The sequence below is a fragment of the Elephantulus edwardii genome, unplaced genomic scaffold (assembly GCF_000299155.1).
Source record: "Elephantulus edwardii isolate Elephantulus edwardi_28Jun2011 unplaced genomic scaffold, EleEdw1.0 scaffold00153, whole genome shotgun sequence".
NCBI classification, from domain to species: Eukaryota; Metazoa; Chordata; class Mammalia; order Macroscelidea; family Macroscelididae; genus Elephantulus; species Elephantulus edwardii.
Window position 1 is genome coordinate 3,212,487 of NW_006399903.1, and position 22,283 is coordinate 3,234,769.

Consider the following 22,283-nt stretch of genomic DNA (forward strand, 5'->3'; position numbering starts at 1 on the left):
TTGCACCGTTCTCAGGAGTCATAAACACAAATGGTGGCAGATTAGGTGGGAGGCAGATAGTGTGTGTGAGACACTTGGGTAGAGGGAGCGGCCAGAACAAGCCACACATGTGCAGCTGCAGCCCAGGGGTCTGGGCTGAGTGTGGCTCGCGTGGAAGGAAACCCTGGGATTCAGGCCAGTGCAGCAGGGCAGGCCCACACTCTGGTTTTAGTGCTCTTTGTAGTTTGGTCCCTGCAGGAGAGACTGGTTGAGGCCTCCCTCAATCTGTCTCCCTCAGTACCCTCATATGTGTCTCCACTTCTCCCTCTCTCCCAACTGTATCTGGCCATGTTGGAGCTGGACTTGTCAAGTCTTTACTTCTTTGCCTTTGTTTTTACCTGACACCTTCCTCCCTGGAGCATCCTGTTGTGTGCAGGGTGGAGTTATGCCGTCATAGGAGGAACTATACAGAATTGGGACATGAGTCTCCCTAGGTGGCATTAGCTAGTCCTTGTTTTCAGTTCCATATGTCTGTCAGATGCTTCCTCTGTAGTGCTTGGTGGCTCCAGTGCCCGCACTTTCTGGGGCTCTGCTGGCTTGTCCTTCACCAGATATCCACCCCCATGAGCACTGAAACTTCTCTTCCTGTCACTGGTCTCTTTCCTCCAGCAAGATATTGAAGCTCTTGGTCCAGTCTCCAACCTTGGTCTTGCCTTTTAGCTCTTGTCTGCCTACCCATTGACACTATGGCCCCTGCTCTGTCCCTAATCTTAGCTTCCAGAAAATCCCCACCTCATCTTCATTGAAAGTCTCTGTCAGTTTTCAGTGTCACCCTCCAGCAGCTGCCCCTCTGATGGCATTTACTATTCCTTTGTTGACTTTCTGTCTTTAGGATCCAACAAAGGCAGAGTTGGTGTTTCTTTCCCCCATCATCGTCATTTTGGGGTGGATCTTAATGGGAAGAGGAGCCGTAGTAAAATCTGAAGTCCTCGTCTTCAATTTGTCAAGCATGCAGTGGGCACAGCTCCTTGTCTGACACCTAGTAGGTTCTAGACAGTTCATGAAATGAGGTTGGAGGCTCTTGTAAGTCAGGAGCAATCTTGGCAGCTGTTGAAAGGGAAGGGCCAGGTGTGAGACAGTGGACATGTTACTAACTCCTCAGCACATAGCTGACTGTCGGCCAGTGTGGAGAGGACGGGAAGACCCTACAGGAGCTTTTTGACTTGATTTGAAGTAATTGATGCTCTCCTCTCCTTGCTTTCTAGAGTCCTCATTCTTAATTTGCTTCTGGAGGATTATAAAGGCTGGCACGTGGCCTCATGCCCCTTAACTGCTTTTCTTAGTGCTGTCTCCATTCTTGTACCTGGGTAGAATCATCTGAGGAACACATCAACAAGACTGCGGGCTAGGAGGGCTAGGTAGGCTGTTGACACGTGAATAGAAGAAGGTCTCAAAGCCACCCGACCCTTGGAACCATGTGAACTGTCTCACTGAAAGTAGGAAACTCTAATGTGGGATAAAGTGACACAGTAGAAATACCAGCATCTGAGACATTTTAGCACATTGTCATCCTGTAATGTGAAAAAAAAAAAAAAACCAACCCCATTTTAGTGTCTTAGAAATATTTTAAGCAGCTGTGTACTGTGATAAGAGGGGAAATATCAGTGCAACAAATTTTTGAAATGTCTCATTTGGTGTGATTTCAGTGAGGAGGACATGTATCGTGCTGCGGATGAAATAGAAAAGGAGAGAGAATTACTTATACATGAAAGAGGGTCAGCAGGTATGTCTGGAATTGTTTTCTTCATAGAGTTCTAACTGTTTGTGATACAAAATGCTTTTAAATTGGTACATCAGTTTCCCTAAAATATTAGGTGTGCTTCCAAGAAAACATTTTTATGTGTATGGTCTTGTCTACATCAGATGATTCATTTTGCTGAACTGAGTTGGAGAATGACTGCTGAGATTGTTAAATTTTAACCCAAGTGTTCTTCCTGCATTCTTTATTTTCCTTTATCTTTTTCACCTGTGAGCATTGTTGTGCATACTCTTTTGTCACCAGGCTGTCTCAGATCTTGATTTCCTTATATTCTTAGAAAGGCAGAATAATAGTTGGAGGCTTCTGGAGAGGCAGACTGGCCTGCCTTTATGGGCAGGTGGCCATGTGAAAATGATTGATAAAGGAGATCTCTGGTCAGTGGTGCTCACTGGTTTCTTGTTTACTGATTGAGGGCTTGGGCACCCCCTGTCGTGACTTGTCCTGTCACCCCAGGCCCTGTCCCTGCCTGGGTGCAGACAGTGCATGAGCAGCCCCTTCTTTCTGCTTTGCTAGCGGGAGTCAGTGGCTGAGTTAGTGGAGAACTGCTCCTGATGGTAGGGAATGCTGTTGTGTGGTGTTGAGCTGATCTGAGTAGAACTGCCCCGTGGGATCTCCTCGGCTGTGATCTTTATGGAGGAAGGTTGCCCAGTCTTCTTCCTCTCACAGAACAGCTGGGTGGGCTTCGAACACCAGTCTCTTAAATTAGCATTACCTGGGTGATGTGTGGGTTCTGCTGGTTTGTTCTGAGAACTAGTTTCTGTTCACTTTATGGTTAACAAAGACAGTGTCACTGTCACTTGTATAAATAGAAATAATGGTATCCAGAGGGTTTTTCCTAATCATTTCCAACTTTGCCTCAGTGGCATTTGGTGAAATGCTTCTCTCTAATAATCACAGGAGGTAGTATTTTTTTAATTTAATTTTTTTAAATTGTGATTTGAGTGAAAATTAAAGCAGATTGGTGTCTTGTTTCCTAACATCAATTACAGTACCCACAGTATTACCACACTTCCTCTCAGTAATTCTCATTCCCATGCCTGCCTGCCAGCCTGTGTCTGCTGTTGACTCTCTTCTGTCCCTCTGTCCCCTTTCCTTAGTGGCATTGGGCTGATCGTCCCCCTAATTTTATTTTTTTATTGTGATGTGACATTGGTTTTTCATATACATGTTTTTCCCTAACATTAGTTACAGTGTCCACAATGGAATCACATTTCCTAGTTACACCTGGTAGGTCGCATTTCCAGGATACTCAGCTTGGCCATTTGCTTCCATATCTGCTGTTGCTGATATTTCTTGTGCACACCTCTGTCATCAAAAGAAGTTGGTCTTTGTAGAATGCCCTGGGCCACCCTGCTGCTGTCTAGCGTGTAGCTTCAGAGGTGCCCTTCTCTCCTGCTGCTCTAACTTGCTCAGGACTCGGTTCAGGTTCAGGGTCTTTGAGAGTTGTGCTCCTGAGGAACAGGCCTTCGTCAGCTGTTGTTTCTTTCCGCTCCAGTAGTGCTGACTTCCTGTGCTCTCTCCCACCACGCAGACTCTCTGTGCGAATGCTCTGGCTATCACTGCAGCTCTACACAAGGCTTCTAGTTCTTAAGGTCCTTATAATGCCCATCTCGCATCTCCTTCCTTCTGGGTTCATGGTCTGTGCTACACTGTAGCCGCTAGAAGTGTCTTCAGCTCATAAGAAACTATCTCCTGAGATTAATTAATAACATCTTTTCTCCTGAACGATAGATAACTCTGGATGAGTTGTTTTCTTTCATCTTTTTCAAGGTTGTATTTTCCTTTGTAGTTGAAAATACTGCTAACAGCAGAATGCCTGATAGACATTGCTTTTTCCCTCTGTCTGCCCCTGGTGTTCTGCATGTGCTCAGACTGGACTTTGAATAAAAATGTGGCCTGGCTTTTTAAAATAAATTTCTTTCTTCACTCTGAAGTTGTGTCATTTTCCTTCCTTTTCCCAGTCTCCTTATATTCTCCAGAATTCCCTTCTGATGCTATTAACCCCCAGGCGTGCAAGGTTTTTAGCTACACAGTCTTTGGTGGATATGCCCTATCTGTTGTGTTTTAGACAGTTAAGAGCTGTCTTTTCTGTTTCTGGGAAGTTCTCTTTTCCTCCAGCTCTGCTTGGTCTTTTCTTGGTGGTGCATTTCATGATGGCTAGATTACCCAGTGAGCTTATTGTGCTTACGTCGTGGTCTGTAGTGAACAAAATCACTACAGGTTCTGGAGTAAGCACAAGTAAACCTATGTTTACCTTACTTATTGGGTACTGTTTCTGTCAGATTGTTAACTTGAAAAGAAGCTTTGATCCTTCTGTGGGAAAGTGCTGGGGGGTTGAAAGAGAGACAGATACCAGCCATACCTAGAAGCAGAATCTTTGACTTGGTGGAAAAAACACGTGAACAGGCTCACTCTAGTGAGACCACATTTAATTTGCCCATTGAGTAGTCTAACTATAAAAAGAGTGAGGGAAGCTTGGGGGTGACCGAACTTGGCCTTTGTTAACTTCACAAAGAGGAACAGTACCCTATCAGCAACATCCACAGTTGAAAACCGATTCCCCCGAGATCAGACATGTCCGCCACGCTCCTCCACTTATTTGTACTAATTCCAACACCAGTTATACTACTTTCCTACTGGGTCCGAAATCCAGAACAGTAGCCACACAGATCTCACAAACTCACCGTTACGGAGTTACTAGGGAAGGTGACAGGTGACCGTTCAGGTGGGCAACAGGTTACAGTTCCTCAGCTTCTCAAGCTTAGATCAGAGAGTAAAGCTCCCTTGGTCCCACCAATTAGAGGCATTTCCTCCAAGTCCTCCAGAAAGCTTGGGTGAAGACCCCTGGCTCTGACTCAGTGGGACAGCAGTCCCAAGTCCACTCTCTCTCGTGTCAGTCTCTGGTTCTCTGCTGAGGCGGCTGCTACACTTGTCTGGACCCTGGTCTGGCTGGTGCAGGAATCTCTGGCCCCGAGGGACGTGCACTGCATTTTCTGCTGCTTCCTTGCTGGTAGTGAGATTCCCCCTTTCTGCTGCTCAAGCAGCTTAGTTTACACTGGCAGCGTGGTGAAACTGGCCACTTCCTGGGCAGACCTGTTTTGGCATGCCCTGTTGCATGTTCGCGCCCAGCCGTGTGACAGAGTCGATGACAGTGGCCTAGAAAAGCCATTTTGAACAGTAAACCAATGACACCACACCAGCATTGCTCTTCATTCATGCTTTTAATCCCCTTTTATTTCTTTAGACATTTAAAATGTATTCTTTTTTTGATGGAGTGCAGGTGGCTATAGGGAGTTGTATTGGTACCCCAAAGGTAGCGCCTCTCTGATGGTCTCCTCTTGTGCAGTTTACAGCCCCCCAGAACCCGAGGCAGGCTTAGCTAAGAGTTGGGTCTGACTCAAGGGCAAAGTTTTTTGATTGTGTTTTTTAAAAAATCTGTTATTTCTGTGATCTGATTATATAATGGTGCCTGTTGCTGTTTTTGCTTATTTCCTTATTTTTTTCAAGTTTTGACCTGTAAGCTTGGCCTCTGCTTCTATCAGAGTGTGCACTCTGACGTGAGTGGAGCAAATTTGACCTCTTTCTACCAGATACTCCAGCGTGTCACCTGACACTTTTGCTATTTCTGGAATTTAGGGGCCCACCTGTAATGACAAGTTCTCAGGGGAGACAGGCTTTTTCTTATTTTCTCTCTATGTTGGGAACACTGGTGCATAGTCCCTAGGGAGTCGTGCTGCTGAACCAAAGGTGGCAGCTGTCAGGCAGTCAGAAGCCACCAGTGAACAACCTCCTCCTGTGATTTATAGCTTCTGAAAGCTCTCCGAAGGTCAGGGCCACTGGAAGTTGGTTCTGACTTGATGGCAGTGAATTTTCTTTGCTGGTGAAGAGATTCCCCCCCCCCCCATCTAATCTGAAGATGGGAAAATAATGGCTCATGGACTAATTTAGGCCAACTGCTTGTTTTTGTAAATAAAGTTTATGTGTGTGTGTGTGTGTGTGTGTGTGTGTGTGTATATATATATATATATATGTTATCTATGACTGCTTTCTTGCTGCAGCGTGGAAGAGATCTTATGTTCTTTCAAAACCGATTTTTTTTATTTAATTTTCTGGCCCGTTATAGAACAAGTTTGCCCATCTCTGCCCTGAGCACCCCCAAAATGCTCCAGCTTTCTATAAAAAGAAGTTTAATTTAACTCTCATCTTTGAGGGCCTGAGTCCTTGCATTTACCTGTATATAGTAATTAACAACCCAGCCTTTTGATTATTTCACCTCTTGCTCAAGCTCACTGTGGTTGAGTTTGTTCCAGTTCATAGCAAAGGTTTATGGGAAAAAGACTACCCATCTTTCTCCCATAATACTACAGGTGGTGTACTTGAACTGCTGGCCTGGCAGTCAGTAACCCCATACATAATGCACTTTGCCACCAGGGCTCCACACATCCTGCTGAGAAGCACTTTGGTTTTAGCATCTTTTTTGAGGTTGGGGAGGGGTATAGAACATGCATGATAAGTGTTCTTTTCTAGAAACAGCAGTCAGAGTCTGTGTATTTGGAATGAAATAGAAAGAGGAACTCTTGTGGACTGAAAACTGCGTGTGGTCAGGTGTTGCCTTCTCCTGCATGTCCAGCTCCTGCTTTAGAACACAGCTGTTGGAGTCCTCCCAAGAATGGTAGCTGCCTGGGCCTTCAGGTTCTGTTGGGGTTTTTATATATAATTTTTTTTTTGCATTATTGAACATTTTCTTCCTCCACTCTACCCCATCCCACCCTACAATGCACCTCTTGTTCCAGATTCTTCCTCCACTCCACCTTATCACACTCTACAATACACTTCTTGTGCCAGATTGTGGTCATACATATTCAGGTTCTGTTTTGGTAACAGGTATGTGCATGTCCCTGTTCTCAGTCCTTATTGTCCCAGACAGGGCTCCCAGCACTGGCCTGTAACCCCTGTGAGAAGACGGGACCACCTGCCTTGCCCTGCCCAGGGCCCAGGTCTCAGCTTGCTGTGGATCAGAATGAGAACTGCCAGCAAAAGGGGGCAGGAAGTGGGAGGCGTTTGCTGGGCTGGAGGGAGTGGCGAGAGGTTCTTGACTTGTCAGGTAGAGGAATGTGGTAACAAAAGTCCAGGCCTCTAGATATTGACACTTCCTTGAGTGTGGTGAGCAAATGAGTGGAAAGGCGGATAGGGGACCACACTGCCCTCCACTAAAGAGAACTGTCACTGCTGTTGAGATGATCCTCCAGCAGAATCACACAAGAAGAAATTGTCTGTCTTTCTCCTCCTGGGCCATTGGTGAAGTTGAACCTCAGGAAAGGTACTGCCTTTGAATTAGCAGTGTGCCGCACTCTATGGACACACCATCAGAGCTCTCCACTCCAAAAACAGTTCTTGAATTTAACAGTTGACTTTGAGAATTGGCTATGTAACAAGAATATATATGAGCTCTCTGTATTATTATACCTGAAATTGGTTTGACACTAATCTCGACACATGTTACACATATATTATTTTCCCTTTTCTCAAAAAGGTTTGTTTGCCTTTGAATATATGGTTAGGCATTATTTGCATGACAGAAGTCCAAAATAAGAGGTGCATAGCAAAGTAGGCAGGGGTGGGAGGGAGGGAGGTAATGGTATAACAATGAATGAATATTATTATTTTTTTTTTTTTTTAAGAAAAAAGCATACCTGGGGAGGGGTGTGGGAAGGAAAATATGCAACAATGAATGAATGGAAATCCAAGTTGTCTGTAAACTTTCGTTAAAATCACAGTAACAAATTATAAAAAGGAAAATTATTCACAATGAGGTTTTTTTAAAAATAGTCACTTCTTGCGGGAGAAGGATGAGCAGTGTCCTCCCATGTGGGTAACTACCTCAGAAAACCTGCCGGAGGGTCAGCTGTGGGCTGGTTCCGACATGATGACACACAGTTAACAGCAGCAGCATCGTATACCATCAGTTATTTGAGAAGAAAGTCGTCAGGATAAGCTTGAGAATGTGCCTCTCTTCCAAAACAAATGTGTGGATCACAAAATAAACTCCAAACAGAACATCTTAATGGCCACACTTCCTATATCATTTGTCTGATGAGAAATGTTCGTAACTTCTAAGGATTTTATTTAAGACAGATAAGATCTCTGGTTCAACTAGAACAGAGTGCTGTCAGTTTCAGGTTTATCATTAACAGCTTAGAGCCACCTGGGGACAGGGCAGGGTATAAAATCAACAGACAACGAAATATCAACCTTGTTAAGTCTTATGATGTAATGGATATACAAATTATTAAATGTATTTTCTAATACATTATTGCGTTTTTTATTTAAGAAAAAGTACTCATCCACGTGTGTGTCAGTACTGAGAACGCAGCCCAGAAATGAAACAAACCCTGTGCGCTCTGTGTGTGTGTGTGTGTGTGTGTGTGTGTGTGTTTGATAGGAGGTAATAAAATAAACATGCCAGGTATTAATAAGCACTAAGAAGAAAGCAAACCATTGCCGGGGAAGTAGAGTGCAGAGGTGTGGGTGTGGGTGTGTATTTGATGGCACGCTGGAGGGCTCCGGGAACATTTGAGCAGAGTGAGAGAGCAGCCCTGCGTGGGGGATGAGGCCGGGGGCGTGTCCAGGTGAAACTAGTGCAGCGTCAGGGTAGAGGGAGCTGAGGCCAGCAGGGCTCTGAGGGGGCCACCAGCCATGCCTTGTAGATGAGGACACGATCTCAGTGCATGCCATGGAAAGCCCCTGGAGCTCCCTGAACTCTGGAATGGTGGAGATCAGCTGACTTAGGTTGGAAATAGATGGCCCTCCTACCACGTGGTGGGGGTCTGCAGGGTGGGGTGACACGGGAGGCTCCTTTGGGGTTATCTGGGAGAGAGGTGATGGACTGGCCCTGGGTGTCGGAAGCCGTGGGATACTGGACTTTCTTGAAAGTGTGGTGCAAAGAATGAGCCTCAAGTCATGTATTATACTGATACTGATCATACTGTCAACCAGTAATTAGGATATTGATAGGCTTCATGTTTTCCTGGGTTTTGGAAAATTTTTTGTTTCTATCCTTATTGTGTTTCTTTATCCTTAACAGAACCCAGATTAAGTGTGGCTCCTGAAATGGATATCATGGACTACTGCAAAAAAGAATGGAGGGGAAATACACAAAAAGCAACATGCATGAAAAAGGTAGGGCAGATCTGTACAGATGTGAGAAGTCTTTAAGTCTTCAGTGCGTCCTCTCATATTTGTGGAAGTTAGCTGTGACAGCTGCTATTAGACTACATGTGTATTGGTGTTCTAAGTTTAGACATGAGGAAACAGACCTCAAAGATAGATAAGCGACTCACTTAGAGTCACAGTGCAAATCATCCCTGACTTAGGGAGGGCTTCTTCCGTTCTCATGACTCCACTCCAAGTCATTTCTGATGTAAGATGAGTATGGACCATTTTGGCTGTTACTACTGCTTTTTACTGTCTGCCACTTGATACGTCCAGTCTTGGAACATTGCAAATGAACATGCTAATATGAGCAAATTACCTGCTATAACATTGTATGTTGTATATAGCACGTGGTGATGTTAGGTGCCATCTAGTCAGCTGACACGTGACAATCCTGTGAGCAGTGGATCTGAACCTTGGCCTATCCTGAGACATCCTCATGCTCTCTGATATGCTCTGGCTCCCTGTCAGTCCACTTAGTTGAGTCACTGGCCCTCTCTACCTTTCCTAGCATAAGATCTTCTCCAAAAACTAGTTCCTCCTGAAAATACACCCAAAGTGAGTGAGGTAAGTTTCATCAGCCTTTCCTCTAAGGAACTCTCTAGTTGCACTTCCTTTAAGATAGATTTGTTTATCCTTTGCAGTCCATGTTACATTTAGTACTCTTCAGCAACACAATTTAAAAGTCATTGAGAATAGGCAGATGGAGAAAAATTGAAGTTGTCTGCAATTTCATTTTATTTGGATCTACAATCTATACCCAAATCAAGATACATTGCCTTGGGGAAATCTGCTGTTCTGGGATTTCTGGGTCTACTCACTACCTGCTGGGATTGGTTTTGGTCCTCCAGTCCTGGGGAGTCTGTCCCCTTCTGAATCCTCTGTTCAGAGACATTGGAAACTGCCACCCTCATTTAGAGTGCCCTTGGAATTGCCCTTTCTGTCCTGCTGCAGACAACTGTGACTGAACTGAAGAAGAAAGTGTTTGATCCTTCAGTCAAATGCTTTGATCCTCCCAAAGCCAATTGAACTGCAAACCCTGTTGGTTCTGCCTGCAAAACATGTCCTGTGTACACAACTGCTAATTGTCAAATAGAACTGTGTGAAATTGGTACTGTTTGACTTTTTACTTTTTCTTAACCTGCTTAACTGTTATATTCATTGTGAGACATGCAAGATGTGACTCTGACAATGGACTGAGTATATTGGTGATTGTGAAGATGGTACATGGTAGATTCATATGGTCACTATGAGTTGTTATGGCACTTAACAGTGAAACTTTAACTCTTAATTTATATCATCCCAATAGAAAAGTAACCTTACCTGCAGAAGTTAAGAGTTTTTTACCTTAGTGTGGCCACTTCCTGAATAACTAATCAACCATTCTTTCAGATGTCCTGCTTTTGCCCAGTTGTAAATAACCAGGAAGTGAGGTATCTAAACTCTTCTGGGCTCCCCTGGAAACACTTGTCATTGACATGTGATTGATTCTACTTAGCCTTTCTAACAGACCTTAGTCTTTTTCGAGGTTTGCCACTTACAGTTGATGTCTTGGAGACTGTAACTGAAGATACTTATTCAGCCATTTGAAATATTCACATTCAGGAGCTCATGCTAGAGACATTCCTCTGTGGGTTTTGCTCCAGGAAATGATTGGAACCTGCAAGTAGACTGTCTTAGTGACCAAATCCTCCCTGCAGGTCAGTTAGGAAAGTGCCATCGGCAGCCTCTCCCAGAGCTTACTGCCCCGTGACAGTGAGGTCTCAGTCTGTGGCAGTCCTCAGTTGTCCACATGCACACACTTTATTTTGGCACTCATTTGGAAGTGAGTGTATAAAGCTACATTTCGTTTACAAAGCTCACTTCTCTTTGGCAGTGGCATGTGTAAGGGTGCTGTTGGGAAGGTGCCATCCTGAGGACTCCCGAGGGACGGGACAGGGTCCACCACAGGGAAGACATGCACAGTGTGCATATGATGGACTCTCATCTGCTACAGTGGTTGACATATAAGATACTAAATAAAATCATACTGACTGAAAGTGCTGTCTCTAAATACTATTGGAAGGAAATGCATAAAGAGCCCTTACTCTGCTACTCATGGCAAGCATCAGTCTCTGATTCGGACTCTGATCAGAGTCTGAACCGGTCAGGCTGGAGAAGCAGGGTCATCTGAGTGCCTGGGTCCCGTGGGTACCAATCCTGTAGCTTCCCTTTATCCTCCCTTTCCCCTCCATCTTTTTTTTTTTTATTGCTTTACTTACAAAGTTCATATACACTGTTTTTCACACCGGATCTTTCCCCCATCTTTTACCCAACCCTCCCTGTTGTTATAGGAAGGAGAGTCCTTGATGCTTGGGTGCCTTTCATCCTCTCTCCAGGTTCATAGGGTTTCCGGAGGCAAGCTGTTATGGAAGTGGGTGCCACTCCTCCTTCCAAGCTTGTTTTAATGGGGAGCTCCACCCTACACTCAACAGATTGTGCGACCCTGTGATTAAGTCCCACCACCACCACCCCGCCCTTCCTCACAACTCTGCTCCCCACTCCCCACCTTGGGTCCTCATTCTCATTCCACATTAATGGTCTTCTACAGTATTTGTCTTTGTGAGACTAAGTTAGTTCCCTTAGCATAATGCTCTCCAGCCCCTCCCAAGTTAGGTAGTAATGGACCCCCTTGTGCGTGTACTTGTCGGAGTTGTCTAGCCCTTTCTGCATACTTGCCAGAGTTGTGTAGCTGGAGGGCTGCCTTTGAGTGACTGACTATGCCACTGGACATTCTCATTTCCTCATTTTCACTTCGAGGCTGAGTGCAAATGATACTCAATCCTTTAACAGTTTTTTAAAACAGAATAATCTGTATACTTCCTAGTATATCGGAGTTTGGTTCCTGGCATTTGGCTCTTTATATAACTAAATAAACTTGGAAATTTATTTATGTGTATTTTTAATGACACTTAGGGTGTTTTTCTGAGCCTTTCTGTCCACTAAAAATTCTGTCTCTGAACACAGAATATGGCTTTCAGAGTATTAGCTATAATAAATGAGTATTACAGCAGTTGCTTAGAAGGGGACTTCTAATTCCACCTTTGGGGTGGCACATATGTTTAACAGTACTTGGTATATTTCTGTGTCTAGCTTATAGCATGTGCTGCGCATGCGGTATTTTATACAATATTCTCATTCAGTAACTTCTTTTGATTAAGGAAAAAAGAGGTTGGAATGTCCCATAGGAAGGATTCAACCATTCTTCTTTCCATTGGGACTGTTTCCCTGCCTCTCCCCAGCACACACACACACACACACACACACACACACACACACACACGATTAAAGTTCTTCCTGCTGTCTGATGTCTGTCATGACCCACTCTGAATTCTCTGATCTTTTCATTCAGGGCTACGAGGAAGTTTCTCAGAAGTTCACGTCCATCAGGCGTGTTCGTGGAGACAATTACTGTGCGCTGAGGGCCACGCTGTTCCAGGCTATGAGCCAGCCGGCGGCGCTGCCACCCTGGCTTCAGGACCCAGAGCTCATGCTGGTACGCTGCCATCGAAGGTTTGAGTCTGCAGGTTTGAGTCCGCAGTGTCACACGTAGCCTCCTTGTGGGGAGACTTCCTCTTCTACCCTGCTGCTAGCTGGTGCTGCCTGGGGTATGATGTCAGTTTGTGGGTGTCCTCTGCGGTGGTGGCAGGGGTGATTTCAGAGAACATGGGCCAAGGATAATGGGTATTTCCCAGGTAACATAAAGGGTCAAACAGATTGAAGCCATTCAGCTGAACTAGAGAACAATGTTCAGTTTGTGTCCATGCTTTGTAAGAGTTTAGCTTAAGTGTTGGTGTTAACGTCCATTCTATAGTTAAAGAACCTGAGGGCTTTAGGGTTTAGAAACTGAGATTTTAGAAAACACATCTTTTATTTATTCGAGAAATAAGTAGAACCTGCTCTACTGTGTTAGCAAGACTGACCTTGTCAGGGACTGAGCAGCCACCCTGGAAGAGAGAAATGCTTTCTTAGGGGGGTTGAGTCAGGAAATGTACCCCAGGCCTGGCTCTTGTTCATGTCCTGATGCAAGACTTAATTGTGACTGGGAAGCTGTACATCAGTGTGTCCATGACAAGGATCAGGCCAGGACACAATGCTCTGGATAGACAGTTCCAAAAGAGTCTGGTAGAACTGACAGTATGACACTCATTGGAAGAAAATTCGTTATCCCTACTTAAGGGGGAGCCTGCCTTAACAGCAGTTTGAGAGACAAAAAGACCTGAGGTCTTTGATGAACTGCAAGCCCAGTGTGAGCCCACATGGGGTGTGATGTCCGGCAGAGGTGACACGATGTTGCACTGACGGGAACAGCACAGGGGTGCAGCAGCCCCTGCGTGGCTAGCACTGACCAGGGTCTGTTTCAAGGACTGAGCTCAGCTGTCTGCCTTGTGTTGAGTCTTCACCTGCAGGTGGGTATCAGGAGGAGCATGGCCTCCTAACACCCATGATTCTTCTCTTCTTGGGAATATTAAAGGAGCAAGCAGGGAGTAGTCACCTGGAGAAGAGATGATTTCTAGGGGAAGCCACTACTGGATAAGACGTTTGAGGTCTGGGAAGTGGACAAGAGATTCCACAGCTCCAGAGGGCAAAACCAGCATCAAGGGGGAAGGAAACCATCTGTTTGGATGGATACCATCCATGTTTGGATTATCCATCTTATAAACCATTGTGAAATTAGCAAATAAACCATCCATCCATACCTTGTCTGTGGAAGACACTTTCTTTTTTTTTTTTAAATATTTTTTTTAAATAGCATTCAGTTTATTACAAATATTTAGTATTGGCTTCCCATATTTCCACCTTTTGTTTTTATCATAATTATGTTATCATCTAGATGAGCATCCTTTATACACAAATAAAACAAACATAATAAACTCAAATACTTTCAAAAATCTCCGTATAATCAGAAGGATTCAGGTTGAATATTCCTTGAGAGTCTGTTTTAATGGTCCCATTGTCACAGTGCTTGTCAAAGCCAGTTTTGATTAATCTCCTTTGTTAGTGTGTCCTTTGCCATTCCCTATCACTCCTCCCTGAGAGAGACTTCACCCTGATACATAAGGAAGAGGGGACGGCATATTCTCTTAGCTATTTCCTGCTGAAAAGGGACGCTGTAGGTTTTAAAGGTGAAGATCTCTCCCTACTCTAAAGGGCCCCTTTGGCAATAGGAAACACATAAACTATTGTGGAGATTGATTTTGGAATTTAGATGCACTGTTATTAGTTGTGCTTAGCCATATATGTTCATATCTTTGAAGATGTATCATGGAACTGTTGTAGCCTAGAAGACACAAATTTAACTAACAAGTTAAAAGTACATGAGGGAAGACACTTTCTTTTACGTGATCATGAATGCTGTCTTAAGTGACTTTTTAGGATCAGCTTACTTTTAAACAAAACCCGTGAAGGTAAGTTATCGAAATGCTTGGCTCCTGTTCTTTTGCCTATCACAGTACTTGTCAGCAGTAAAGCATTTCAGCGTCATTGGTCAGCTGACAGAGTGATGCATGTGGACAGTGGACTGCGCTGGGAATCCAGCACTGAGTGATGGCTCTCTTGTTTTACCTTTTGTACTAGATAATTTATAGACTGCGACATGAAATCTTCCTCAGTGTGAGGCACAGTTTCCCTTTCGAGCCTTTACTTTAAGGAGCTGTTTACATGTATAAGCTTACTTGATACCATGAATTTGCATTTTCATACTTTTCCAGAAGCATCAAGCACTTCCTGTAGAAGTAAAGCAATGTCTTCTGTTTCACTGACAGCGGACACATTTTGTTCTGTGGTACTTTGGACCCCCTGCTTGAGAACATCTAACAACAGCCTCTAGTTTTGGTTGGTATTAGAGTGTATTATATGCAGGAGCTGTGGGCCTCTGAAGTGCATTACTTGTTTTGACTGGTATGAAAGTAATTTTTAATTTCTCAAGTATCTTTTTCATTTTCTTTTTTCCCCTCGGTGTATTAGTTGTTGTTGTTATGTGCCATCGAGTCGTTTGTGACTCATAGTGACCCTATAGATACAAGAGCTCTAAATGCTGTTCTATCCTGTGCCAACCTCGCTTTCTCAAACACACTCATTCCCACTACTCCAGTCACAGAATCGATCCATCTCATCGAGGGTCTTCCTCTCCTGCACCGTCCCTCCACTCTGCCAAACATGATGTCCCTCTCCAAGGACCAGTCCCTCCTTGCAACATGCCCAGAGTATGTCAGACAAAGTTACAGAGTCCTTGACTCCAGGGAACATTCTGGCTTCACACTCTCCAGGACAAACCTGTTTGTTCTTCTAGCAGTCCATGGTATGTTCAGCACTTCTCCAACACCACAGCTGAAAGGCATCAATTCTCTTTCTGTCATCCCAATTCACTATTCAACTCTCCGATGCATAGCACGTAATTGCAAAGACTATAGCCTGGATCAGGTGCACGTTAATCTCCAGCCTGACATCATTGCTCTTCAGTACTCTTGAGAGGTATTAGTTAACAAATTTTTCTTTCTTTTGAAGGCACAGTTTAATGAGTTGGTCACAGTGGTATTTTTTTGTCACTAATCTTTATTGAAAGTCAAGAAGTAGAGAAGAACATTTCATACCTGCCTGTTGGTTTTGTATTAAAGATTATGAAACTTGGGTCCTTCTACGTGCCAGCTGAAGGAGACTCGTTCCTTTGTCGTCTTTTCCAGCTCCCACAGTTCACCATTAACAGTTCATTAGGGAAGACTAACTACCTATGTAATGCTTGCAGAAAGCAAGGAGAACTTGAAACACTTACTGATGAAACTCAAAAGCCACAGTGTTCAGAATGGGTTATATCTCAACATAAAACAGAAGTTCTCAAAACTAGACCGGTAAACGAGAAAATGATCAATGGAGAAAAGATTACGATTTGTTTGAATCCACAGTTAGTGTCCGTGGTAGCAACAGTCAGAAGAGCAAGCAGCACAGAGCATTGGGCAGATGGAGGGCAGAAGGCCTCGTCATAGTGCTGGAAAGCTAAGCCGGCCCTTTGAGGACTACGGTCGACCCGACGCACGCTGTGGGGGTTTCATATGCTTGTGAAAGCTGGTCAGTGAGTAAGGAAGACAAAAGATTGGATCACTTTCAATGAGGATTTTGACAATATTGAGTATACCATGGGCTTCTAGAAGATTGAACAATTTGTATCGAAAAGACTGCAGCCAGAAAGGATGATGAGATTTTTGTCTCACATATTTAGGGCATGTTATCAGGACAGACTTAGAAGCAGGAGTGGCATCCACTTCCATAATAGCTTGCCTCCGGAAACCCTGTGAACCTGGAGAGAGGATGAAAGGCACCCAAGCGTTGAGGACTCTCCTTCATAGGGTCACTATGAGTCGCCTGTGACTCGATGGCACTTAACAATAACAACAACATCAGGAGAGACCAGGCCCTGGAGAAGAACCTCATGCTTAAGAAAGAAGAGGGTCTGAAAAGTAAGGAAGACCCTCAAGGAGCAAGGTTGACGGCAGTGGGCCTCATCCATCCTGCGAGGGTGACACAGGACTGGGCAGTTCTGTTTTGCATGTGGAGCAGCTGTGAGTCAGTGCACACTGATTCTCACCCAGCAACAGCACTTCACGCCTCCTGAGCGCACTTGTCTCGTTGCATCACTCAGAGTGCTGCTCAGGGGACAGACTGACACTGAGGTGCTGGCTGGAAGGAGCAGGCAGAGCTCATCGGGTTATGCTGGGTCGAACCATTTCCCTCCCAGCCTTGGACCCTCTCCTGATGCCATGCTGTCCTGTTCTCACTGTGGCTTCTCCACCCTCCTCTTCCTTTGCAGAGTCTCCTCTGAGAAGGGTTTCATTGAATGATCAAGTCCATAGTAGGATGAGGCTGGTCCAAGGGAGCAGAAGAGATGGCGGGAGGGGCAAGGCCTGCAGAGCTGGGAGTGCACCCCAGTGGTGGGTGGGGAGACACTGACCATCTCCAGACATGTACACACACACGGTGCAGGTGAACAGCATACATGTGTGAATCATTCTGTTAGAAAACAAGTCTTAGAGGTGTCTGGTGTGATAGAAGACGCCCCTCTCCTGCTTCCCTTTCCTCGTGAGCAGGAGTCCTGTGTGTACCGTCACCATGAGTAAAATCCTGCTCCTGCTGCTGCGGCTTCTGGTGGTGTAAATGACTTGTGTTAAAAACAGGGTAGACTTGCTTTACAAACACCCACAGTCAACCCACACCAAACCCATTGCCATTGAGTCTGACTCATGGTGACCACAGGCGTTAGAGTACAAGTGCAGCAGAGGGTTTTCTTGGCTGTAATCTTGATGGAAACATCTTGCCAGAACTTGCTTCTTTGGCACCATTCAGTAGGTCAACCTGTCAACCAAAGGTTACTAGTGGATGGCAAGCCATTAGTGCACCCAAGGAGCTTACAGACCCACAGTGACCCTTCTGGAGGTGTATCTGCCCCAGTTACCTTGTTTCTTGATTTTCCTGAGATGCCTACTCCTCTGTTTCACAGACTCCTCTGTTGTCCTGTATGCATGTGGCCATGAGGTCTGGGACCATGGAATGCTCTCAGCAGGCAGGGTGGAGGGAACTGAGTTTCAGCATTACTAATTAGAGCTTCTGAAGGGGTGCTTGTTCACTGTCCCCCACTCTGCCTAACTCCCACTCTGGGGACAAACAACACTGGGGCACCTAATTGTTCAGAAGTCTGTGAACCCAGACCCAACCCCAGCCCATGGCCTGTAGGCCGCACACTGCTGAAGTCTCTGACCCCTGGTGCGCTGATGCCTTTTATCACAATGTTTTATGAACCCAGAGAAGCTGTGGTGCAGGTTGAGAGCTGCGGACTCTGGACTTTGCCATCTCTGCTCTCCTAGAACATCAGTTGGTTTCAGGACATTAGAAGAAGCAGGAGAGCGAGATGGACCAGACTTTCTTATGTGAGCTCAGAGACCCCAGGCTCCTCTAGGGCTGCCCTGCTCCTGGCCTTGGTCTTCTCCCCTGCGAGATGGGACTTTGCTTCTCCCTGGCCCTCCTGACAGATCAGCAGGGCCTCCTCTCCCAGCCTCCTCCCGGCTCCAGATCTGAGTCTGTTGGGCTGTGGGCGGGACATCTGACCTTCCTAATTTAGACATGGCGTGGACTGGCTGGTCTTCAGCCGTGTGCTGCTCAGGCCCTGAGAGGGGTGAGATCTGGGGGGCTGGGTCCTGGATTTCCAAGCATACTAGCTCTTCCTGTGTGTTGACTGGGTTGGACCTTGGTGGTAATTTCCTGGAGTGGAATAGACTCTCTTCCTGAGCTGATTGTCGAATTGGCTTCAGAGATGACACGTTTTCTTGTTTATTCGCCCTTTAGTCCCAGTGGTGACTTGGAGTTGGAAGCATTTGCCAGAGAAAGCAGCCTGTTTGAATTCTGTCCCAAGTGCAGGTCCACCTACACTGAACAGCTGCTCTAATATTAACTATATCCTTTGGAAAGTTCTTATTTCCTGCATAAATTTTCTTTACTTTGACAAAAATCTGGTCTTACTGTGCTTAGGAGAGAAGATGAGGACTTCCTCTGTTTCTGTGCCACGTGGCACAGTGGCTGAAGTGTTGGTCAGCAGTTTGAACCCACCACCAGCCGCTCTGCAGTAGAACGATGGGACAGTGTTTCCTTCAAAACCTCATCCTTGGGAACTGTCTGAGGCATTTGTTCTCCGCCTTACAGGGTGGCAAGGGGTGAATCAGCTCAACGACAATGGCTGTGTTGACTCCTGAGAATTTAAAGACACATTCATTGTTGGGTTTGTTTGTTTTTCGAAATAATTCAAATTTTCTCATTCTTTCCTGCTCATTGGTGGTTTTTCACTGGCGAATTATGATCATTCTCTGGGACCTCAGCATTTAAAGTAGTCACCCCAGCGAGGAAGTGACCTCTTCAGTGTTGTCCTGTGTATGGTCAGGGTCTCCGGTCTCCAGAGCCGGTCTCAGCCGCTGCCCACGCCCAGCAGTGCTTTCCTGGCCCACGGCTCGGTGCCAGCTGTGATTCTACCTGCTGCCACTGGAGGGCGAGTTAGGGTCTGGCGATGATTTAGCTGTGGAACGGCCCACATGCTGCCCGAGTGCGTGATGCTGTCAACTGGCTGTGTCTGCCTGTCACCTTCACAAGCAGAGCAGAACACACGTGAATGTGTGTGCTATTCCTGTGGTGACGGGAGAGCTCGTGGCGTCCCTCTGCCGCACTGAATTTTTAGACATGGAATCACATTAATTCTTAGTTTCACACAGTTGCTCTAGCTTAAGCATTTTAAGCATATCCCACGGCACGGACTATTCGTAGAAGGGCTGCTGGAGTTTTGGGCCACAGAGAACTGAGCAGAGCCTCGTCTGAGCGGCCTTTGTAATGCTTAGGTCAGAGGATTTCATTGTTGTTTAACGATCTTTTCACTTAGAGGTGAACTTCTAGGGAAGTTTGCAGCCTCTGCCCAGTCTGGTTGCGCGATCCATCCAGACACGCTTGACGAATGTTCCCAGGCTGTCATGGATCCACTTGAGTGTCGCTCCAGATCCTGTTGATGAGTAGGGGGACAGGGCAGGGTGCTCAGTGGTCAGGCCTCCCGTGGGCTGGCTGGCCACAGCTCTCTGGACTCTGGCCTCTTAGTTGTGTTCTGTGTCCCACTCTCTTGGGGAGGCAATTCAGCTAGATGCAGTTGTGTTTCACTGAATAGTGAAATTCCTTGTCACTTGACAGAAAGATCTTTTTTTGACCTTGTAAAGTAGATTTCCTTTTATTAGAATCTAGATTTTGTCGTCTGGACAGGAAGGGAGCTGGTTTTTATTTTCCCCTGGACTTTGTCAGATCCTGCCAGGTGCCCTTCTGCAGTGAGCATTAAACCCACTGGCGTTGAGTTAGTTCGTAGTGACCCTCCACCAGGCTTCCGAGGTCATGAATCTAATGGGAGACCAGCAGGCGTTAGGCTTGTGCTTCAGGCCGCCTGGTGGCTGACGATGAGCCCAGCACCACGGGGGCTCTTGGGAGGAGACCTTTCACAGGGCTGTGGGCACTTCTGACGTCCTCGGAGTCCAGCAGGCCAGATGGTGCCTTTCCCTCTCGACCAGTTCTAGATTTAGATCCTCCCACACCAGATGACCCATGGCGTTGTTGTTGGGTGTTGTTGAGTCAAGAGGCCTAGTGAACCTCAGCTCTGAACCTTGCCCTACCCTACGCTATCATCAGGATTGCTCATATGCTTGAGGCCATTGTTACAAGCACTGTGTGATGAGAGAAGGGCAGAGCTAGTTGTGGTAGGATTTGTAGGTATGTGCACACCCTTACCTTCTCCTCCCAGCTTCCTACCCCTGTGTCGTAGCTCTTATATCCTGTGGTGGGCTCCTGGGAATGTTAACAAAGCTTTTAATCTCTTTGTCTCTTCATGTCTCAGTTACCAGAAAGACTGATCAGCAAATACAGCTGGATCAAGCAGTGGAAACTTGGACTGAAATTCGATGGGAAGTGTGAGGACCTGGTTGATAGAATTAAGGAATCTCTTACCCTGCTCAGGAAGAAGGTTTGACACATACCGTCATCTGTCTCTGATAGTGAGAGCCCTGACTCCTAACAGCTCCAGTGGGCCAGTTCTCAGCCTCCACTCAGCCGCTTTCTGGGCAGGTCATTGTAAATGAACATTGACTCTGCCCGTGAGTCCTTTGGTAAAATGGGGAGTTGTCAGCACCCTGTATTCTTAATGGAGATGTACATATTATTCTATTATATAGTGAAATAGTTAAATTTCTAATAGGGAAGCCTTAGCTGGAGGGGCAGCTGCAAGTCGGTTCTGACTTGAAAACTTTGAGGTTTTGCGTGAAGCTCTGTACCAAGTGTTTCCTGTGTTACTTCTTTCTCACAAGTGCTGAGGATAATTGCTATGGTTATCCCATTTTTTCACGGATGACCAAGACTCAGAGTCCACGTCCCCACAAAAGCTACTGGCCCCTCAGTATTGAGATGTGGATCCCATCCAAGCCGTCTGACTTGGAAGCTGTGCCCTTGACAGCCAAGTTGGCCTTCTGAATACTTGGAGATGTAGGAAGCATGTTCTAGCTTTTAGCTAGTCCTGGGGTGAGTTGTCTGGTGCCGGTATTGGATTATTAATATTTGGTAGGTTTTGAGAGAAATAATTCCTCAGGATTGACGTTTTTTTGCATCTCTTAGTCTCGTTCACTTTAACTTAGAGCATATATACTTGTAGGGTTTTATTGTTCATTTCACGAAAGTGGTCTGTATTAACTAAATACCTAACATTCTGCTTGTTCTTAACTAGAAGTCCAAGTTTCCTGAACAGATTTGTCCATTTGAAGCTCGTGGATATTCTTCAGAGATTAGAGGGCTGACTTTGGTAACCTGATGGTCAGAAGAGCCCCTCATCTTCCTCACCCATCCTTTTTGGGTGTGGGCCTTGTGTTTTGGGTGGTAGATGCTCCTGGAAGCCCCGTATGGGGAGTAGTCACTTTAACAGCTACAGCTTCACACACAGGCCTCCCACACTGACAGAGCTCCTCCATACCTAGTTCTCGTTGCCTGGGGAGTCTGCAGGGTAGAAAATCCCATTCCCTGTCCCCAGGACTGTTCCTTACTGCATTGTAATTTTGTTTCAGATTAATGAGAAAAGGAGAGTAAGGAATTTGGCCCAAACAATACTCTCTTTCTGAGCTATAAATTTGAATATGTGAGCCTCGGTGTGTAGCTTTGAACTCTCTTAGTATAGTTCTGGTGTATTTTCAAAATCTTAATGATTGAGACTAGGAGATGCTAGCGTAAGTGTTAGGCTTTAGGAATGATCAGTAATGGTTTCTCTCAAAAGTCACAAAAAATTAAAAATCATTGGCTTCACCACAGGTCTCTCTTCAGTGTAGGCTTTCTGAAATTTTGAAAGTATACCAGAATGTTGTAGAACAAAAATTCTAATGAATGTGTGATTCTCTTGCTGTAGTGGACAAGCTTGGCAGAAATGAGGACTGCAGAAGCCAGGCAGGTGGCCTGCGATGAACTGTTCACCAATGAGGAGGAGGAGTACAGCCTCTACGAAGCGGTCAAGTTCCTGATGCTGAACAGAGCCATTGAACTCTATGATGACAAGGAGAAGGGAAAGGACGTCCCGTTCTTTTCTGTTCTCTTGTTTGCCCGTGACACATCCAGTGACCCTGGACAGTTGCTGAGGAACCACCTAAACCAGGTGGGACACACTGGTGGACTTGAACAGGTAAGGTACCCCAAA

The 22,283-nt window shown here is 45.6% G+C and overlaps 1 protein-coding gene across 1 annotated transcript in view; it reads left to right on the forward strand.

Moving 5' to 3' along the window:
• FAM105B (family with sequence similarity 105, member B) overlaps positions 1-22,283 on the forward strand; it is a 41,939-nt gene that overhangs the window by 16,701 nt on the left and 2,955 nt on the right. The window contains exons 2-6 of the mRNA XM_006895006.1: positions 1,686-1,762; positions 8,883-8,977; positions 12,402-12,545; positions 20,451-20,576; positions 21,999-22,268. Coding sequence (XP_006895068.1) covers positions 1,686-1,762; positions 8,883-8,977; positions 12,402-12,545; positions 20,451-20,576; positions 21,999-22,268 — 712 coding nt within the window. The remainder of the gene's footprint in view (positions 1-1,685; positions 1,763-8,882; positions 8,978-12,401; positions 12,546-20,450; positions 20,577-21,998; positions 22,269-22,283) is intronic.